Source organism: Bacillus rossius, chromosome 1, assembly GCF_032445375.1.
Source record: "Bacillus rossius redtenbacheri isolate Brsri chromosome 1, Brsri_v3, whole genome shotgun sequence".
Taxonomy (NCBI): Eukaryota; Metazoa; Arthropoda; class Insecta; order Phasmatodea; family Bacillidae; genus Bacillus; species Bacillus rossius.
In genome coordinates, this window is record NC_086330.1 from 114,750,159 (window position 1) to 114,773,361 (window position 23,203).

At 34.6% G+C, this 23,203-nt stretch overlaps 1 protein-coding gene across 18 annotated transcripts in view; it reads left to right on the forward strand.

Moving 5' to 3' along the window:
• Nucleotides 1–23,203, forward strand: part of LOC134542484 (PDZ domain-containing protein 8) — a 101,268-nt gene that overhangs the window by 51,811 nt on the left and 26,254 nt on the right. For 12 of the 18 annotated variants that reach the window (XM_063386830.1, XM_063386892.1, XM_063386875.1 and 9 more), the window contains 4 exons: nucleotides 5,302–5,554; nucleotides 9,944–10,174; nucleotides 20,184–20,366; nucleotides 22,285–22,470. In XM_063386830.1, coding sequence (XP_063242900.1) covers nucleotides 5,302–5,554; nucleotides 9,944–10,174; nucleotides 20,184–20,366; nucleotides 22,285–22,470 — 853 coding nt within the window. The remainder of the gene's footprint in view (nucleotides 1–5,301; nucleotides 5,555–9,943; nucleotides 10,175–20,183; nucleotides 20,367–22,284; nucleotides 22,471–23,203) is intronic. The other 6 variants (XM_063386925.1, XM_063386935.1, XM_063386940.1 and 3 more) reach the window with 1 other exon arrangement.

Sequence of the window (23,203 nt, forward strand, 5' to 3'; positions counted from 1 at the left end):
AACGGCAAACGAGTACACTTGAAAAGTATCAAGTACTTTAGTATCAGTTCAGAATTCGCCTGGAACAACACCACGGCCAATGAGCGCAGAACCCGATCGCAGATGACGGTCACTTGGGCGGAGCTTGTGAAAGGGGAGGGAGCAGGAACGACGAATAAGGGATAAAGAAGGGAAATAATGTAGGGGAGGAAGCGCAGGGGAAGGCGTTGAAGGAGAGGCGCAAATAGGGATGCAACATCGCTCTTAAAAACATCGATATCACGAACATCGATGTTCAAAAGAAAAAGCATCGTTGTAAAAAAACATCGTTCTGACAACCAATACATCAATGTTTTAACCGATGTTTTTAAATATCAGGAAAAACATGCCAAAATGATTTAAATTATAGTATGTAGCGAAAAACCATACCTACTACAGGTTCCTGACCACAATATCCACAAGATAGCTGTGAAAGTTGAGCGGTGACCGTAACATTATATAGCGGAGAAATAAAGATAAAGGTGTACTGCACTGCCCTTAAGTGGTTTCAAGATTCTGTATTGGTTGTTTTATGCCTAAAAATACTCCAAAAACACGCCTTTTAGCCATTTTCACTCTACTAAAAACACGGTTTAAAAACTTAATCCGCATTCAAAAGTACCTTTCGGCATTCAGCGAACACTTAAATGCTTTTCGTAAACATACCCCACTCGGATATCTTACGTAGTTTTCAAATCACGTTTTTCCTGAAGCTCTGTGCACCGTATGCAGGAGATTATCCAGGGAGGGGGGGGGGGGGGGGGGGGGTTAGGGGTTCAATTTCCCCCCCCCCCCCCCCCCCCCCCCCCTTAGTGCCAAATCTTTAATTAAATTTCTTATTCATCACTCAAACAAATTTCATATTAAAATTTAATAAAATTTTTACCATTTCAATATTTAAATTTAAGTACCGAAAACTGCTGAAATAGCACTATTTTACACCTTAAAATCAAAATTTTCCCGGGGGAGGACCCCCGTACACCCACCACTTTAATACAGGGGGGGGGGGGGGGGGGGGGGGCATGCTTCTTAACACCCCAAATACACAAATCCTGGCTATGCCACTGACCGTATGTGTGCCCGGGCAGCCTGCAGCCTTAAGACACAGGCTTATTTAAAATTAAATTACCCTTGTCTTTTATGTTTTTAGTTATCATTTCGTGAATATATTGTAAATAGTACAGATCATGAGAGATCTATCTATCCAAAAACCATTGTGATACGACATTTAGTTTTCAACAAAACTTTTTTTTTAATTTTTGATACTTATAAAACTTACATTTTTAAGTATAAATAAATGTTGTAAACGCTAAACCATTTTGGTCGGTATCCTTATTTTTTTACAGTATTTGAATAAGTCTATATTCATTTAAAAAATAACTATTTTTTTACACAATTTATTTTTAATTGGAAAAAAAATTAGGGAAAAAGCATGAAGTGTATGTGCAGGTTTCAAATATAACATTAATTTTCTCGATAGAGCTAGCGAGACCGTATCGGTACCAATTAATAGCTTGTATGTACAACAAGCTATGAAATTGTCCATAAAGTCTCTCTGCTTTTTTCCTTATATTTTTCAAAATTTAAAAGAAAATTCTTGTGTAAACAAATTTTTTTAACGGTACCTATTTATTTTTTCCAAATGATTTTACACATCTTAAAGTACTGGAAAAAAATTTATGCTGAAATCAACCAAATAGTTCAGTAGGTATTTACAACATTTTTGATACCTACTAAAAAATGTAGGTTTTTATAGTAAGTATAGATAGTTAAAAAATTGTATCTTAAAAACTAAATGTATCGTAATGTTTTTTATATATATATTCAATAAATATTCATGAAATGATAGCCAAAATATTATAAAAAACTAGGGTTATTTTAATGATGAACGATGTCGATGCTTTGGACTTTTTCGTCGATGCATCGGCGATGTATCGCTCTTCAAAACATCGATGTTTTCAAAACATCGATGTATCGTTTGCATCCCTAGGCGCAAAGCGAAATTGTTACGAGTCGTTTGGTTATTGTCCCACATCAAATTATGCTCAGTGCGCAGTGCGTGCACAGTCTCGTTCAATAATAAAACTAATGAAATTTTAATATTAAAAAGTACATTAATACAAGATATAATATTTATATTTGTGCACCTAACAGCTATGAAAATGCAAATAAATTCTCAGTTGACACTAATAACAGATGTAATCAACATATGGACTTTCTTTTTTCGAAAACAATTAGTAACTAGTGTTTTTATACATTAAAAATTCACGATTTTATCAAAAATAAAAAATAAAAAAACAGATAGGTACATTAGTGAGCATACTATATCAATGTTTACGTTTCAAATGTTTCTTCAGATTAGTCGATTTATAACTCGGTTTTTGTTTACACAAATTACAATTAGCAAACTCATTATTTTCCGTAAAAAAATTCCACACAAATGAAGTCTTTTTCCTGCACTTATCCATTCCTTATTTCACTATAAAGATACTAACTACAAAGCATGACAACCCGCAACAATGTACATGGTGGGAATTAATACACGGCCAGGACGAACTGCAGTGAATGTTGAACTGATTGATACTGGCTGTATCAGGCGGGCATGAGAGTAACAGAGGTAGAGAATTAGCGGGCGTGATAAATAATGTATCGGAGACACAGATACCTTTATACGCTGGTGATGACGGCACGGAGGATGTGTACCCTGTAACGAGAATGCTGATACCTTGTCGCTTCCTGGGACCGCTACTGCTCTGATACAAAAGTATCAGATACTTGTACCTAGGTACATTACTGTATCAGTATCAGGTTAGAACAGAGACGGAAAATTGCTGTAACAACCCTCCTCTATCGTTTAGTAATGAATTTTAATTCTGTTTATTATATTTATTTTCCACTATAATATATTTTTTTTAATTTTCAACTTCAAAAACTACAGAAGTAGCTAGCAGGTAAAATGGAGAACGACAGGCCAACGTCCTCTAATTTTCGTTTTCGGCAATATGCCACGCAGCATCTAGTTTTAAGTGACATTTTAAAAATATAATCTTTCACTTTCAATCCCATTATTACCACGAGACAATACAAAGATGGCCGTATGTAGTTACAACAACTGGATATGTAATAAACTACAGAGATCAAAATTTGTAATATATTTTTTTTTTCCGATGTTGGTGAAACATGGTATGATCCAATTTTTAAAGATTCAGTTTGTCCTATCTACTGTCACCCCCCTGCGTTGCCGCTGCCGCACTCCTGCTATTTTGTAAGGAATTAAATCGTCGCGCTACACTAGCACCACCTGTTGGCAACATTCCGAACCAACATGGCCGCTAGCAGACAGCCCGCGTCGACGATAGATAGCAGGACAATGCTACGTCGGCCGCGGGCTGAGATGCTATACTTACGTGGCGTGGTAGGGTATTCTGGTTATTTTGACGCAATCGGTGATCGCATCCGTACTTATGGGGTATCGTTTTGAAGAGAATTCACACATTTGCTCACAGAAATTAAGATTTCGTTAATATAACCTGTTATTTTCCAATTATACAGGTTTAAACACAATTTTTATGCTATTTTCGGTTAATTTTTATTTTTTGGGGGCCAAAATTTGTCCAATTCGGTTATAGCGAGGACACGGTAATAGCGAGGATCAAACCCGGAACCGTGACACCTCGCTATAACGGGACTCTAGTGTATTTGTAAATTGTAATAAATATGTCAAACTACTGTGAACAATACAAATAATTCAGCAAGTATATATGTGAGTTTTAAAAATGAACCAATTTCGAAATGTAAAAATTGGTTACTAATAACCAAGTTGCAATATAAAAAAATAAAAAATAAAAATAAAATTTTCCAGTCTATTTAGTAAATACATTTTGGTACTAACTCCATTCTAAATAATTTACATTAATTTAATTGAATATATCAAAATTTTACAGTTTTGTAATCTTAGTTGATTTTTTGTTTAGATATGCTGATTAATTTCATAATTTTTTTGTTCAATTTGGGTGCTTTATGGTGTGTTAACTTGTATTAGGTGTTATAAAGTGAATTGACATGTTTTTTGGTGTTATTTCATCTTTATCACAATTCACCATATAATCTTGTCCCTATTAATTACTTTTATTGTGTATACTGCTACACAAATGACATCATTGTGCATTCATGAAAATAAAAATTCACATATCTGAAAGAGAGTGCTACTTTGAGTTTATGAAAGTGCTGCTTCAAATCATGCCATAATTTCTTGGTGTCTTTACTTAAAAATCGTGCAGATAGAACAACGTTACTTCGAGAGATGGGTGCATGATCATTGGCAGAGTTTGCAGGCCTCTTTAAAAATATACAAAATTAAAAAAGTAGGATAATGAATGATGATTGCAACTGACAATGCTGTCAGCTTTGATCATCCTACTTACTTGTCTGACTCATGCTGGTTTCAAGCCCAATATTGGGTAATTATTACTTTTTGATGTCAATGTTTTTGCTTAAGAAAAGTTCCTACAGATGTTTTACTGTAGTGTAAACATTACATATTAGGTTTTGTTACATTACAATGTTTGTCTCCAGAAATGTACTACATGCTTTATGCTGTTTGTAAAATGTCTAGCAAGTATTCATGATTAACTGTTTTTGACTAAATATGCAATAGAAGTTCATTTTCTGTTGTTCCACCGCTGGATACTGCATAAAATTCAACTACTGAAGCCAAATTTTACAATATTTCTATGTAAAAATCTAAATAAAAAACTAAACTTTCAACATTGTGTGTTGAAGCCGAGTCATTATGCTTGTTGTTTAATTACTTGTGTCATCGATGCTAGATGATTGTCCAGTGAGAGACAAGCAATGTGTGGAATGTTTACTAATGTTTGTATTCTAAGCTTATAAATAGCTACCTGATTTGGCCAGGAGAATGGGTGAATAGTTTAGAGGTAGGACCCTATTCCTCAAATTATGCCTTGCAGACGAAGCTACGACATAGTACACACGCACATAGTCCCTAGAACGGATGGCAAAGGTTGTGTCCAGGCATCAGCCTAGCAAGAAGCATGCTTGCTGGCTATTTGAACATCTGCCACTTAACACTTAATGTCTCGTTAAATTAATTTGTGGATTGGGAGTTCATATGTACTGAGCATTCGAACCTGACATCAGTCTGAAATGTTTATCTCTAGAGTAATAATTATAGTCTTTAGTGTCACTGTATTTTAACTGATTTATGCTTAAAAAGTTCAGTTGCAACCAGAGCTAAACTTTTTGTGTGTGTGTACCCAGCCAGTCCCACAAACTGTCAAGCCACTCGGGTTTCGAGCCATGCCTGTGCTACGGCGACATCCTGCTGTCCTTCCAATACGCGTCCCGAGCAGGATCCGGGCCGGCGCGGCTGCCGGTGACTCCCTCCGAGGCAGTTCTGCCACTGCCACTCCCTCAGCCCGGCCCGGCTGTGGACCCGGACCGAGCCAGCGAGCACGTTTTCATCAGGACTCACTTCCATCGCACCACCCAGTGCGAGTTTTGCGGCAAGAAGGTGCAAGCCCACCCTGATAGCTGCGAAGAGGAGCTTTCAATTTTTGTCTCTGTCCATATTTGTGAATTTTAAAAAAGAGAAGAAATTTTGTTTTGTATTCTGTACTTGGACTGTTTTGTTTATAAAAGGGGTAGACCTCACTGCAAAATATATTCAAATTTCTCCCTGGCGACAGAATCCCGTTAAAGGATATTTTTTTCTGCAGTGAAGTTCAAGATGGCTCCCTAGTCTAATAAATGTCTCATGTGAAGCGTTCCTCATATTTCCGTTTTGCGAGTTTCGTTCCTTGATCCTCCAGACAGCCAGTGAAATTTTGTAAAACTATTTAACAAAATTACTTGCCAGAAAACAAAATATGTTTATAGCTGGGCTAAAAGTTCAAACCAAAATAGACCAAGGTGGTTCAGTAACTAAACACTTTACTTTATTCTAGAGGACCTGGTTTAAATTCTGGTCTGATAATTCTGATTTGGTTTTTCCATAGTTTCCTGAAATCACTGCTTGAAAATTCTGGGATGATTCCTTGAGTGTTACCATTTCTGATGATCTTATAGAATAAAGAATAAAAATTCTTTAAACTAACATGTATGTTTTCAACTTTACAAGATTGTAATATTGGAAGGAATAAACTATGACCTAGTTTTTAGTGATTTGATGAACATTCACATTGACATTTGTGAATATTCACATATTTCTTGATATATTAGCAAAATTCATGCGGATATGAATATCAGAAGAAAAATCATACCGTATTTAGTTTACCCATAGAAGGATCGCCCCTCCATATAGTTCTTACCCTTAATTTTGAGCCAAAAAAATCTAACATTATCAATGTAAGGGTCGCCCTTAAATATTGGTCGTGCCATGTAACTGTCACCAGTAGAATATAAGTGAAGTCTTTATGGTCCGTGTCTCAGCTTATTACCGCATAAGAAATGGCACCAATGTCCTTCCTCTTTCCCCTTTTCATATTTTATGACCATTCCTCCCCCCTCACCCAATGCCTTAGTACTATCTAACAAAAAATACAAAGGAAAAGAATACTTTTTTTTTATACCTATGTTTCCCGTCCCTGACTATTTTTTCTTCTGTGCCGTCCCCCAAGAGAGAAAAGACTGCAGGCTATTTCCTTTTTAATTTTTTTTTGTCAGTTTCTTCAATAAAAACTAGCACGAAAAATGAAATGTTGCAGTAGAAAGCGTAGGAAATCTCGCGCATAAAACAATGTTTGGACATAGTTGCGTCACAAAAACCTGTGGAGTCAGAAACATGATGATTGAGTACGCTGCCAGTTCACGGCAAGGGAGGGAAAACCATTAACACTGCTTTTTGGCCACACGCTAGTGATGGGCACCATAGATTAAAAACTATCGACTAAATCAGTAGTACATAACTATCGTTAGTCGCAAATAATTTGAGAATCATTCAATTCAATTAGTCGTAATAGTCGTATTCACTCATTCCCAGCCAATCGTGTGTTGTGTATGTTGGTGTTTAGTAGTAACTAAATTTAATCATTCTTTCTGAGCTACATTTTCATGATTATACTTTTTGATGATGCTATCTCACAAAGCATGCATGTATCATTTGTAGTTAAATTTTGGAAACAAAATTGTTGGTTTTATAATGTTTTTAAAAAACCCCTTACTCCAGTAACAAGTTTGCGTTTTCGGTTAGAAGTTCACAGTTTTTTCAGCCAACTTTGGTGGTTTTACTAGTTATGTGTTAGTTATAGTTATACCAGCACAAAGAATTCTTTAAAAAAAAATTTTAAAAAAATTCAAACATATATATATTTTTTTTAACTTCTTGGCATATTTTGAAATTATTATTTAAAAAGGCAATTTTTATACTTAAAGTAGTTTACCAGTATTTGATCATTTTAACAAGTAGTTAGGTTCAGTACAAAAAAATTGCACAATATCTTAAATAGGTAGGTTAGCTACATTAAAAATACTGTTCAAATTTGTGAACAGTAGGTTAGGTTAGCTACATAAAAATACTGTAAAATTGTGTAAATGGCTAGTTAGCTACATATTAAGTCAGTAATTCCTACCTTGATTTCAAAAGATTTTGCAGTATTTTTAGCTAACCTAATATACTATCCACACTGTTTTAAAGTATTTCAAATGTCACTAACCTAATTTAACTAACAATCCACACTATTTTAAAGTATTTTTAATGTATCTACCCTAACCGACCATTCTCACAATATCACAGTATTTGTAAAGTGTAACCTAACCTTACCATTCATTAATGTGTAAACTATTGGTAAAAAAATAATTGAAGTATTTACCGCTACATCTTCTTAGACAATGATTCCAAAACATGCCATGAAGTAAAAAAATGCATTTTGTAATTTTTGTTTTAATTTTTCCAGAAACGTGGCTCTTATTCAGAATTGCAGCTTATCTAACTGTGATTATTATTTGAAAATGAATACTTATTTCACTAAATAATAACTTTAAACAAACTGATTCACTTAAATAATTTGTGAAGTCAACTGAAAGTGTCCAATAAATTTAGTATCACATTTCCTATTCTCTTGTTTTGGATTCACATGCAGGGCAATTTTTATATTTTAAGTTTAATTTGCTATGCAATTCATGTCTTAAGATGTAATATAATTATTACATTTTTCAATATTATGTTCGCAAGATGTTATAAGCACAGCAATTATGGTGGTTATAGTTTATTTGTTTATTAGAAACAATATTTTTTGTATTACTTTCAGCTCTGAATATTTTACATGTAGAATTTATTGAAAAGATCTTTGATCATTCAACTAATTTTAAACAATAATTACTATTATTTTAGTCTACACCCTTATCATATTATATATAGTACTCTGTAATTTTCCGCATGTAAACACTGAATCTGTAATTATGGGTTCAAAATTGGTATTTAAAAAAAAATCATATCTTTGCAGGTTGAGAAGTAATTGAAATAGTTTTCAGTCCAAATATATTCAGTCGTCACTAATAACACTGTTGCAGCTTGCAGCAAATGAAAAGTTATTTGACTAACACTATTGAATAATTATTAAATAGTACGGTACAAATAATGATTGATTTTTCGATAGTATAAATTAGTCGATGGTGCCCAACACTACCACACACATGTATGCATCCCCCTACCATCTTTCGCACTCAGGCCGTTTTTTTTTTCCCCTCCTCCCTCTTGCTGAGGCCAGCATGGCAGCAAACAGCTATGCCACTTACCAGCACCGGCTGGATAACCACCTGAGAGGCGGCAGACCTGACTTAACGGCTCATTAAACAATTAATATTTACTTGTGACATATTTATTAAAAACCAACTCAGGCTGTTTATATTTAATCACATAGTCAATCACAACAGTGTAATGTTAATTTTTTTTTTACCCATAGTGAAAAATTCACATGTGGATCACAGTACATTTTACTAAACAGAAAATCAGCATAAAATCTATGACCTGTATGCAGATGTATACTATATTTTTAAATGTAAAAATAATATTTAATAAGACAAAAATATGAATTTCTTAGCATTGTTGTCAGAAAAGTTTTTATTTTTTTTATTTTTCCTGTTTAAAAAATACTTAATTAAAAAAACTGCAATCATAGTACTTACTTTTTCCGAAAATTCATTGTACACAGCTTGCATCTAGCTCATTCAGCAAAAGAAAGTTTTAAATAACTCAATATTTCACTAAAATTTTATTTACTCATCTTAGAAAATCACCAATTTCACTCTAACCTCAAAATTGACTTGTTCTGGTTTTCGCTCTGTCGTTCAAAAAATCAAAAAATCTGCTTATTTCAGATCAGTACTGCAATTCCCAGAATAAGGTGCAAATGTGGTGGATTCACCTTTAGTGCTGACAGGTGACGCTAGGGCAAGCGTCAATCACGCCATCAATTTGTACTGACCCAGGATTTGAAAACTGAGTATTCGCATTTGCATTCGCAAGTATCGGCAAAAGATATTCGCATTCGTGAATACCTAAAAATGTACATTCGTTACATCACTAATATTTACAATGTATGATGCTGGTTTTGAAAATACATTTGCATAAATACCTAGCTTAGAGATCAAAGTTTTCAAGTGTTTTTTTCTAAATTGAGAGTGATATCATTTGTTGTATTTTTTGAAACTTACTTACACATTGATCTGAAATGGGGTTTAGCGGGAAAGGTGTCTTGGGATGGAGACGTTAAGTGCATTTGGCATGTACGTGTGGTTCGTGTCTTTACTGGAATAACATCGGAAACCTTGGCAGTGCAAGTAGTTATTATGTTCTAAAGAAAGCCAAGTTGTATCCGAGTGTTTGTCGCAAATAAAACTATATTGTTACGGTCCACGTTTGAGTCGAAGAGTTTCAGAGTGGTGGATGTTTTGTTTGTGCCAGATATGGCTGAAGGATGCGGTGCAGTGCCAGAACTGTTCCATGACGTGCCACAAGAAGTGCGTGGTGAAGTGTCAGAGTGGCACGGTGTGCGGGGTCCAGAGGCGGGCTTCCACCGCCCCTACGGACACGACGGCACCGGACCACTTGGGTGTCCCGCCACAGTCCCGGAGAGGGTCGGCCCAGCCAGAAATCATCACCACTGCGGCCGATGATGACGAATACGTGCAGCAGGTAGCTCTACTTCTGTACTCTTTACCAGTAATGTGGCATGCACTTCAGTTTCCAGCTGAGAAGCTGTTAAGAAGGTGGTGAGGTTTGTGTGAATACTGCTGTTCTCTAACAGTACTAAAACAAAGCAATGGTTAGAGAACTTTTGTAAAAATTAAATGAAATAAAATTATTTGTTAAAGTTAACCTCTTACAGAAAATTGGTACTGGAACTATGAAAATGCCAATGTTCTTTATAAATATGTAAAATAAATAGTATTAAAGTAGAATCTCTATTTTAATTTTTTTTTTTTTATGGGACAAGAAAAGGTGTAAATGTAGAGATACTGAACTAAAAATTTTATGTCATTTACTTTAATACAATCTTACAAACATTAATCACACCTTTCTGACCATCCTCAGCAATCATATTGAAATCAATTATCTTTGAAAACATGAATTTATTTGTAACAGCACTATTGAATCCTAAACAATAAATTAAAAGAAATTGGGAGTGAATTTTATGTTTCACAACATCTCAGTATGTCACATTGCATACTAAAATTTGCTCTTTCAGTACAGGAAATAAAGGCTTAAGCTAGCATATAAATTATGCCTTTGTATATACATATGTACCCTGTAACAAATTTTGACTTCAGCAAATACATAACTGAAATCGCAAAACATTATAAAAGTTTGGTCTTAAAGCAAAACTTTTGTTTCAGCAGATAGGAGCATTAAAAAAAATTATAATACCTAGTGTTATGTATAAACACTATAAACTACAGTAGAACCCTTTTTTTACACTATTCAAGGGGTTGTCTGAAAATATTATAAAATGAGGGATATGTATGAAAAACTATTTTTTTGCTCTGAGAACTGTGATCTTATTCGACCTTAACATATCGACTTAGAGGCACGATTTTATGGTGAATCGCGATAAAACGAAATAACACCGAAATTTGGTTATATACACGAAATAAAACGAAATATGTCGAAGTTCGCGAAATAATGCGAAATATGCCGAAGTCCGCAACATCGAGATGCATACTGCCACAAGTTCAGAAGTTCCACCAAAGACTACATGGTTGACACGTGATGGTGAAGTGAACACACGAAACAATTTTCGTATATTTGGACGTTGCAATACCAATTTGACGCATTAGACTGCAACGAAGAGCTAGTTATTTGTGTTGAAATTATTTTTTTTAATTACGTGAATATCTAAGACTATCCAAAATTAATGTTTTGTTTGTTGTTTAGTTCACAAAACCAGCAAACGGTACTATTTTCAGTTTATATTGTATGATTTCAAGCGGTTTGAAACGTAGGCTTGGTGAATTTTGCTACGGCAAATCAATGTAAATTATTCTGAAACACACATATTTCATAATGCCAAAGAATAAAGTCTCAGCAAACGAGAGGGTTAAGGAATTTGTTGGTGAAGGTTTTTACATGTGTGAAAGTAATTTGATGTGTAAATTTTGCAACTGCCGGCTCGAACATGAAAGACGCGATACTTTGGTTAAACATTTGTCGAGTGAAAAACATAAAAGGTGTAAAAAGAGTGGCATACCCACAAAAAGGCAAGTTTCTATTTCCGAGTCGGTAGTTACAATGAAAAAGGCCATAAATGATAAAGAAGACTTTATCATAAAAACAACTGAAGCCTTTGTTTCAGCAAATATCCCGGTGGAGAAATTGGACAATCCTGCACTTAGAGCATGGTTTCAAGAGTGTGTGAAGGGTGGCGGTGACCTACCAACTGCAGATTGGCTACGAAAGAAGTACATCCCGATAGTAGCAGAAAATAAATAAAAAAGAGACTATAAAATCATTAGTCAGTCACATTCCAATATGGGTTTTGGCTGACGAAACTACAGATAGGAATGGGCGCTGTGTGTTAAATATTATTTTCAGGACCCTTCAGCCTGGTGCAACACAATCATCACATCTTGCTGCATCAGTTGTTTTGGATTCTGCAGATTCTGTATCATGTACTTGTGCTGTTTTAGACACACTAACTAAATATGAAGTGGATCATTCACAAGTGTGTGCATTTGTATCAGACTCTGCTAGGTACATGATTTAATGTGCCAGTACACTTCAAGGTGTGTTGGGTGATCATGTGATACATGTGCAGTGCTGGGCGCACAAAATTCATTTAGTTGGAGTTGTTTGGCTTGAGCAACTCAACGATTTTATAGTGAAGATAAAAAAATCGTTTCAGAACACATGAAAGCGCAAACATCAGTACTTGGAATTTCTGAACACCAAATACTCTCATGATCCTGCAATGTGCAAGCTCTTTCCACAACCTGCTCTTACCAGATGGAACACATGGTTTGAGTCTGTTGTCTATCTCAGCATACATTGGCAGGATATCTTGGAACTCTTTGAAGAGTTGAGAGAACACAACAGTGGCATTAAATTCCTGAAAGAAATGTCTGCAGAGGAAGTGAATGTTGTGAAAGCTGAAGCTCTGTTTTTGGCACAAAACTGCTCTCCTCTAACAGAGTTGATAACTTCCCTAGAGGGAAATACATACCCAACTGCACATTTGTTGACAACAGAATTGAAAGCTCTGCAGAACAAACTCAGTGTTTTGAGCAATGGTGTTGTTTCAGCTTCAGTAAATGACTTGATCTGTGAACTACGCACCGTGAAGCAGGCAGAATTGAATCAATGTTTGCTATTAATTGGCAAGAAATGTGAAACTAAACTTGAACTGATGCAGAATGATCCTTGCAGGGAAACATTTCAGGAAATTGATCACTTCTTTAACCCACAAAATGTAAGAAGGGTGTGCATGAAACCTGAAAACGTACAAAAAGTAATCCTAAACCTACCTGCGATTTCTCATATTCCCAGCGAAGTTTTTATTGAAGAATATGCCACCTTCAAGCATATTATTACAGAAGAACTTGCAAAACCAGAAACAAAGACTGTCGATGTTGTGCAAGTTCTATGTTCAATGAAAACCAACTACAGTGAATTTTCAACTGCTGGATTAAGAGCAATATGGTTCCCAACTGCAAATATTGATTGTGAACGTTCATTTTCGAAGTACTCTCTAGTAGTTTCTGACAGGCGATCTACACTTTCTCCAGAAAATGCAGAGCGTTTAACCATGCTAACATTTTAGTGTTATTAGCCAATATTAGTGTAAATAAAAATGAATGTAATTTAACATACCTTTCCAAAGGAGATGTTTTTTTTGACAAAATTAACTGTACCATGTTACAGTTTATTAAGTTATTTTCAAAGTTTGGAGTTCATTAGTTTGAGATTCAAATTTCACCATTCTGTAAGTGTAACACATGCCATTTATTATTTTATTAATATTTTACAATGTGTTTTTATGCATTAAAAATAATTAATCTCTCTCTTGCATGAATATATTTTTTAAATACATTAGGTAAGTAATCGGATCGCTTATAAAAGTCTTCCATAATAAAACCGATATCACTGAAATATGTTTTTTTTTTTAAAATGAAATTTGCATTATAATAACACCATAAAATCTTGCCTCTACATATTGTACTCTGATATACACACACAATTATTCATTAAGAGTGTCTCAAGCATATCTAAATAGAATTATTAACATTAAGATCACATATGTACTTTGTCACCCTTAGCCTTGGCTACTGGGCCTACTAAAGGCGACAACTCCCGCCCCCAGCCTCGGGTTACTTTCAAAATGCACACCATAATGGGAACTTTGCGTCAAAAGCCCTAAATTCATGTAAAACACAACCCATGCTAAAGGGGACAGGTAAATGCATAATATTAAATTAAACAGGATAGTGTACTGAAGTAGCAGCATGAGTGAATTAATATACCAAAATAAAAATCAAATATATGTCTTAACATCTATTTATTTATGCATGGCCATGAATTTAAACTAAAAATAAATTGAAATAAAAAAATATATTAAAACTATATACAAATAATTTATCCCAAAAGGCTGCATGAATGATTTTACGCACGGGATAATACCGCACGTACTTCTCAATTCTGTCCTTTACCAAATAGTAGCCCAAAAATACACTCGCTTAATACTATTTTATTAATTTATATATATATATATATATATAATATATAATATATAATATATATATGTATATGTATGTATGTATATATGTATATGTGTGTGTGTGTGTATATATATGCATATATATATATATATAGTGCTTGCTTTATACTAAAAGAGGCTAATACATTTATCTTTAAAAATAATGACTAAAATGTGATATACAATCTTAAATTCTGCAATTTAAAAATAAATTTTACAATAAAATATTAACATTAAATTGGCCATTAAGTAACGTTCATAGCCCGGACAGTCTTCGCCGCATACTCAAGTTGATAGTCAAACGCGGGGATGACGTCAGAAACTGTAGACTGGGTCTTTAAACGGTGTAATTATATGTCGCTAGTTTTGTTATGTATTTTCTACAGTAACCTTGCGTGAAAATAAAGTTATACTCTCAACAGTATTTTAAATATTAATCAAAGTAAAATCCTTCGTGACTAACATAGTCATTTCACACATCTTCGTTCGCACCATGCGAAAACTCTGTCACCCAAATATAGTTGTAAGTGGCCACTTATTTGTTTTCTGCAGGGCATCCAAACCTGATTATGACTAGCTTAGTCATAGAATGCCAAGGTGTGTCTTCTTATAACATCACACCTTAATGCACACAAGTGCAACGGCATGCCGACGAACCACATGACAGGTAGTTACGAGGGTGGCAGCTTCCCCGTTTTCCGTTGCACACACACACACGCGTAGATCATATACACCCAGTGTTACTTTCAACACTTGTAAAACAATATTTGCTTAAACATAAAACTCCACGTGATTGTAAATTTGGGGCAGGAGCCCGCTGACGTGCACCGTCTCGTTGCCCGCACGGAACTGCTTCCCCCCACAGCTAAAATTTCTCACGTCACACCTCCTCTCTCGCTGAAATCACGACCACACGCCCATACTTTAGTGGCACAAAAATGTTCTGGCCATATATTCAGCCTTATGTAGTTTATACATTATATGTATATCTAAATACATTAAAAATAATTGTCTAACATCGAACACTGAAATAATGACACCATAAATCAGAAATATTTACTTTCATGCAAATTATGGCCCTTGGCCTGTGATAATGGCCAGTAAGTACCACTTCTTCTGAATGAAATAAACACAATTGTTATCAAATTATACTAAGTAAGTTAAAAAGGAAAAAATTAAATAGAAAATTCAATATAATTCAGACTATGTAGCTCTAAAATGGCGGAGGTATAACACAAATGTTACAACTTTTGATTAGCAATTCATAGTAACATTAGACGTTTACAGGTTAAGAATATTAATAAAAATGCAGTGTGTACTTTAAAAGCACACTGAGCTGCATTTCCTTCAATGATTTTGTGATTTTTCACATTTGTGTTCAGAGTTGAAACAGACATGCCTAACTTCTCAGCAAGTGAAACACAAGTACACTTGTGCTCATCTACGTACTTTAAAGTGTTTAGTTTTTAATAAATTGAAAATGTCTTTTACATAATGTCATCTCGAGAAAATACGTACAGATAAAAGTTCAGTTAGTTACAGTAAAAGACAAAATTTTACGCATATTGTTTTGACTATGTTAATTTTAACAGACTTTTCCAAAGATGAATACCATTAATATAAACTACATAATACTGTATGTATAAGTTACTGATGGGACAGTCGGGAATTTTATAAACTGTAGTGCTAGCCATGCGTATTAACATTTTCTCAAAGCGTGCCATTATTAGTCAATACCAATTTTTACGTTGAAAAATCTAGAAGCTACACCCTAGTGTTCCCAACAGCATTTTGGATTTAATATTTCAAAAGTTTTATCTTCACGTGATAAGCATGGGAATAACAAATTTATGTAAATCAGAGAAACTATATTATTTGTGGTATAAATAATAAGAATGGAATGCATTGTGAATGTAGGGATTGAATCAAGAACAATGATATTGCATTAATGTAATTAAGGGGAAAGGGAAAATAACAGGAGTCTAAAAGTGAGGTTCTATGTAATGTAATTTAACAATAAACTGTGCACTTGTAGAAAAATAATTAATAAAATTGCAAACTCACCCAGCAATTCCTAGAAAAAAGTTTTATAAAATGGCAAGATAGATAGTTTTGTTTGTATATAATGCTATGTAGTTTATTTTTCAAATCCCAATATAGAAAACTAGAAAATTACATGACAATGATTAAAAGTAAAATTTATTCCACTTGTTAGATTGGTGACAGTAAAATTTGAACATACTTTGAAGTCATTTTATATGGTCAGCTGCCTTGTATTTGATAATTCTTTCGTTATAAGGATCATCTTATGTTGAGATCTTGGAATTGAGGTCATTTTGAAATCTAGGGCATCTTGTATTCATGGTCATCTTGAATTTGTAGTCATCTTGTATTCATGGTCATCTTGCATTTGTGGTCATCTTGCATTTGAGGTAATCTTGCAAATAGGTCGTTTTGCTATTGAGGTGTTAAAATTTTTTTCAAGGTTGTTTTTTTTAATGTTTTACACCATGTTTCTCGTACGTTTTGAAATTTTTGTACATTTTTAGCTTTCATTGTCACCCTACTTTAACATAATCTTTTATTTTAGAACATCTTATATTCAAGGACATACTTTATTATATTATTAGATTTATATGGTATTTAATTTAACAAATAAAGTATTTTAATTTTTTAATTATTATTTTAAATACTAAAGTTATTTTTACACAATAATAGTATTTTTACCTTACTAGTACACTAATTTCATATAAATAAATTGATGATCATTATGAATTTGAATATTTATTTAATTGAAAATTTATTTTCAATGACTTTCATTTTGAGAAAAATTATCAAAATTTGAAAATGAATGGTTTATTTTTGATATTAATTAACACTTCAGATTACGCGCACATCCTTAAAAGTGATTGTTTGACTATTGTTGCTGTGTGTTAAAAAGCGGGCATTGCTGATCATCAGATTGCTTTGGTACTTAAGCTAAAATTACCAAACTTTATGTAAATGCAAGTGAGCACTTTCTGGGAAGTAGGCAGTTAGGTATTTGAAGTGAAATTTCCAAACAACATTTCTGAAAAAAAGACGTGCCTACAGAGTAAGTCCTTTATATTTATTGCAAGCTTTATAGCTCCAGTTTTTCATGAAGTTCAACATATTAACTAAGATATAATATCTTTCAGAAAGATGTGTACAAACTCAGATTGTTATTCTTGACATGGAAATAGGAATATAGAGATAAAGTACTTTCTGTTCATCAAGGAGTGTAGAAGCTAGTAAATGTAAGGTAAAAAAGTATATTATGGAAGATATTATGAAATGTACATGAGGTGGAGCCACCAAAGGTTGTACCATAGTAATAGAAACAAAATAGTAGATAGCATAAAGAAGATAACTGAAAAACATAGGGACTGGTATCTCTTTTTCTAATAAAATGATTAAGGATGAGTCAATCAATCCTCAAATACCATCAAATCCCTAGATATTCAAAGGATTCAATATTCTAGTAAAAACATTTGAAAAAAATATTGGAAATATAGTATAAAAAAATTCAATACACCACTTCTGAAGTTTACTATATCAGTTATTTTTTTCATACCTATCCTGTTAGCATTCCCCAAGATATTTTACTTTTAACATGTAATTGTGTAAAAAAAATTACAATATGTATTTGCTATGGAAAATTAGTTCATGAATGAAACTTTTAAAAAGTTAAATGTTTCAACACCATGGTTAATATTTTCCATTTCTTGTACATCATTTTATTTTTGACCCTTGAGACCTAGATAGAGATATATTTGATTTACTCTTTGGTATTTGAATGGTATATTTGAAATACTCTTTGGGAATCAGATTTGAAAATATTGGGATTTGACCCATTACTAAAAATAATTTAATGTGTTTGATAGTAAAATATATACGTACTTAAAAAAATATATCACTTGAAGCGTACAGTTAGGGTACACACGTCAGTGCAGGTTCCAAGCCTGCTCACAGGTATACAGAGAGTTGATGTACTATTATGCCCTTTCTATTAGGGACAAGGAAGCTGATATGAAATTCAACAAAAATTTGAAAGATCTCAGGGGACACAGGTATATTTATTTTACAAAAATGAGGATAGTCAGGATGCTAACAAACGTGAAATTGCACAGGAGCAGAGCTTCAATTGATTTAGGCCACTGACATTTCAGTGCAGCGAGGTAGGTAGAAGTCAATACAACAACAGTCTTGCAAAGCTTGGTGGATCACAATACAAAACAAGAATAACTAGTCACAAAAGTTACTTCAGTTGGGTCTCGTTAAACATGTACTACCCTAGTGCTGGTGCACTATGGAACATAAGCTATTAAGTAGCGGATGATACAGATCATCACAAATGCAGTGACATATAAATATTGAACAAAGACTTTAATGCAGAGCAAATTATAATAAAGACATAAGGCTCAGATCAAGCAAAAAGATAACATAAGTAGTCTTAATTTAACATTATAAACTTAAGACTAGATTATACAATCACAGTGATCCAGGGATACAATTAATTACACCCAAACAAACTGTGAAAAACTCAGCAAGGGAACAATTATTAGGTGGGAATGCAGAATGGGAACAAAGTCAAGCGAATCATGAGTGCCAATCATGGGTACTGAACTACACGAATGCTACAAAGTTAAGAGACTACAAAACAAAGAATAAAAAACCATCACAGCCAAAAATAATTTGAAAGGTCGCAACCACCGGATACCACAAAGACACAAACATTCAAATAAGTACTTACATTGCGCCCACGATCAGCCCTTGTGCCTCTGTCGTCCCTAACAAGTTAACATGATCAAGAAACAAGCGATAATGAATCAGAGGCAAACATTGAGAGGGCTCAAATCACCTCATCAGGAATGCAACCAGAGGCATGTGCAGAGCCACCCGGGGCTCAAAGGGAAGGGGCAGTTCAAAGAGAACTCAGTTGTTGGAGGGGTTGGGGTAGGAAGGCTGCACCGCTGTGTCTCTTCAATTTTATAAGCTGCCGTCAAACTCCAGCAATAATTGATTACACACATTTTAGGTACTACACCCAGTATTTATTTTACATGTTGGGGGTGTTTACTGTGTTCAATACCATTATTTTACAAAATAGCTTCATTAGTTAATAAGTAAATATGAAACGTTGACAATTATCTTATGTACATTTCATAATACATATATATGCATCATAATAATTATACTTTTTACTCCCAACTAAAAGAACTACCACAGCCCTTTTTATTTTAGATGGACCCTGTGTGTCTCTGGTTTGAAATAAATGATCCAAGTTTTTACACACCTTTCTGAAAACATATAATTACATTTGGAAAATGGCTGGTGTATTTAAATTTGCATTCCTTCTTCAGCTTGGGTGTATCGCAACATCACTCGTGTGTTTAATTTAAAAATTGGGTCTAATTAAGGCTTGGCATAACACACTATATTGATTATATTTTCCTGGCATCATTTTGATTTTAAGAACTATTCAAGTGAATTTATCACTATAACTCTTTAACATTTTGTGGTTTGGTTGCAAATTTTGTCTATAGATATTTATTAAAAATTATTAGCAAGCTGTAAAATGACACTTTTACCTGTGACATTTTAAAACTAACACATAAAATGAACATTTCGTAATGTGACTTATTTGAATTTAATTTTTCTACACATATACCTAATGGTTTAGTTTACCCTGCTGGAGCTTTAGATGTGCGGCCTAGATCAGTGCTTATGTAGCAACTGCTAAACATTTTGTTTGCAATTTCTCAACTGTGCAACTGCCTAGTTAAAATTTATTTTTTCAGGTGTAGTGTTAAAAATAATAATTTATTTTGAAAGGTGTGAATTTTCTTTAGACTTGTTTCCTAGTTAGTGTGGAGCATGATTGTGGTGGTTGGCAGCAGTGTAGGAAGGTGACGGTGCAGTGGGTGTTGGCAGGCTCCAGGTCACCGCCGGAGAATCGGTAGCCTGCTGGCGACGGTTGCAAGCGCCGCCCAGTCACGCGGGCTGAAGCGGGCCGGCTCCGCCCACAGCCTGGCCCTGCCCACCTCGGCTAGTTGTAGTCACCTCTCTCGTAGCCTTCCCCCTTCCCCCCAGCGCTCGCCCGGCGTGAGTCGCAAGGTAACCCCACCTGTGGCCTGACTCTGGAAGCTCCTCCCCCCTTCTGCTTCTCTGCTTCATAGTCCGGCTTCGTAGTGCTGCCTCTCTCCTTGCTGCATCTTGCGTCTAGCTCCATCATCTGCTCTTCGTAGTTCTTCGCGGGAAACGGATTCCCAGGAGTGGATTGGTGGCTTGCAGCGGGTTTGAACCCACTTGTTTGCAGCTTGGTTTCTCTGCCACCGAGTGGTTTACATTCCACTCGTTACATCATCGTCGTTGCTATCGTGTGATCATAAGTGAAGCATAATACTGCTGAGTTTAATGATTATGATGTTTCTGCGCTATAGTTTATTAAATTAAAATTTGGTTTGTATTTTAATGATTCTTTTGAAAATGGCATGTTTGACTCATTCAAGGTGTAATTAGTATTAAGTGTAAATCTTTCATTTGATAGATATGTATCTTCGTAGTACTCAGAAATGCTGATATGTTGATGACCTCTCTTATGCATGCAGCTGTAAAAAACATTAGAAAAAATTAGTTTCAATAATTTGTTTGTGACTTTTATCTTAATTTATGTATATTATAAAAGAACATTCATATGTTAGAAGACATCTTAATGTTTTTCGGACCTAACTAACTTAAATACCATAAATTGCAAGAATGTATTTCTTATTTTTTTTTTAATGTGGGATTCACTAGAAATGTAATTTTTGTTAAATTTGGCGTTGTTTAGTGTGGTGTGAATTTTAATGCACCTTTCAGATTGCGCTGAACACCTAACAAAATGGTTACTTGGGTAGGTTGTGTGTCTGTGGTATTCTCCTCCCATTGGTGAGCAAGTTTTTCTTGGACCACACACACCTCAGCAACTTTAACCTTCTACTTTCCACTAGCCCCTACTAGCTTGTCTGCGGAAAGTGCCTGCCTGCGCCTGCTGCACTCTCAACACTCGTTTGTCGCCCACGTCATCTGTTTGCTATCTCACAGCCTTCTACTACCTACAACCTACAAACCTTTCCGCTACCGACGGACTGTTTCACTACTCTGCACCTATCATTTACAGTCTCTAGAACTTCTTTTACAGCAAAGTCATAAAAACTGGATGCTTGAAAACTTTTTTTTTTATTGTTTAATTAACACACACACACACACATATATATATATAATTTTTTTTTCAAGTATGAACTGCATTCATTTACACTCATAAAAAAAGGAATTTTAAAAGTATGATATAAAAATAGATAATAGGTGCTTTAAATTTTATGATTTCAATATCGGTAATAAATAGGTTTCTCCTAGGCCTGGTGTGCGTTGTCACTGTTTATGAGATAGGTGTATGCCACATACTGTACATGTATTATTTATAGAGGAAATGAATTTGTGAAATGGTTATCAAGCCATTTGCATTCTTGTTTCAGTTGAGTGACTCGCAGGCTCTGACCTCAGCTATTCATGTCGCAGCTTGATAAAGAAAACTTTTTCAGATGAAGAAAATAATGTCAATCATGTTCATGGTTGTACTATTTGATGTTTGCAATTTTTTGTGCTCGTGAGGTCTGAAGCCAAAAGCAGAAAGTTACATAGCAGTAACATAAATTTTTTCCCTTTTGTTGTCATCAAATTTTTTTTGTTCTTGTTATTATTTGACTTCTTTGTGTTTACTTAAAGTACATTAAAAATAAATGTGCTTAGGCTTGTCCTTAAATTCTTAAAAGAAATATTATTTTGGAATAAAAAAAAGTTAGTGATTTTCAACGAAAATTTACATACATCAGCTTTATTGTCAGTTTTTAAGCATCCTGACCCAGTTTTTTTAGAATGGTTCGCATAGAGGTGATTGCGAGCCCGGGTATTGGGGCCTGCACTCGAGCCACACTAAACCGGTTTGAGCACACTGCTGGCGAATGTTGTGTGCAAGTGTTTTTTTTCCCGGCAGGCATCCCTGGCGGGCAGCCCGTTCCAGTTCCCCCACTCCCCTCTGGACGACGACGTCTCGGCGGCACTGGAGCACTTGCTGCAGCACCCCAACGACGAGGACCTCATGAACATAGCCAAGTCCACGGGGAAGGACCTGTACGCCAGCCTCTCCCTCACCGAGCGCAAGGAGAAGATAAACAGCATGGTGTGCCTTGCTTTGTGTTGAGAGATTTCAAGTAACTGTGGCCTTCTGCCAAGGCGATCCTGTTTTCATTATCAACGGGATAAAACCGTGATTTATTTGCAACATCAGTAGCATTGCCAAGAGCCGTGGGTTTTTTTTTGGGGTTCTCTCCCCTGTCCCCTACCATAGATTCCTTCAATGCTCTATTCACATCTCATCATCTCTCACCTCCAGTTGTTAACAAAATGTTAAGCTCTAATACTTACATTTTATTATTTCATTGATTTATTGATTGATTAATTAATTCATTCATTTTAATTTCGTTTCTTTTTCCTTACTATCTTTAATTTCTAATCTATTAAAATGTAAAAATATTATTGTCAAAAATTTTGTATGTACTTGTATTAAATGGTTTTTAAAGATAACAAGCTAAATGAGAAGAAATTATCTTAATTAGGTCTGTGCGAAGCATCGACTACGCAAATCAATTGAAGCTTGTTTTAATATTCAATTTGACTTCAACAGAAGTTTTTTTTATTTTAAGCTTTAGTTGCAGTGTAAAACTTCGCATCTGATTAAAGCTTCACATTTGTTGTAAAGCTTTAAAACATTGGAAGCCTTAGATTTGCTTATAAAATATTTTTTTTTGTAATTATTTTGCTTGAATAAATTTGTTTACTTGTAAATATCATAAGGTGGTACTGAGTTGTTTGCTATTATAAATGCTCAGTATTAATATTGTGCCTGGTAATTT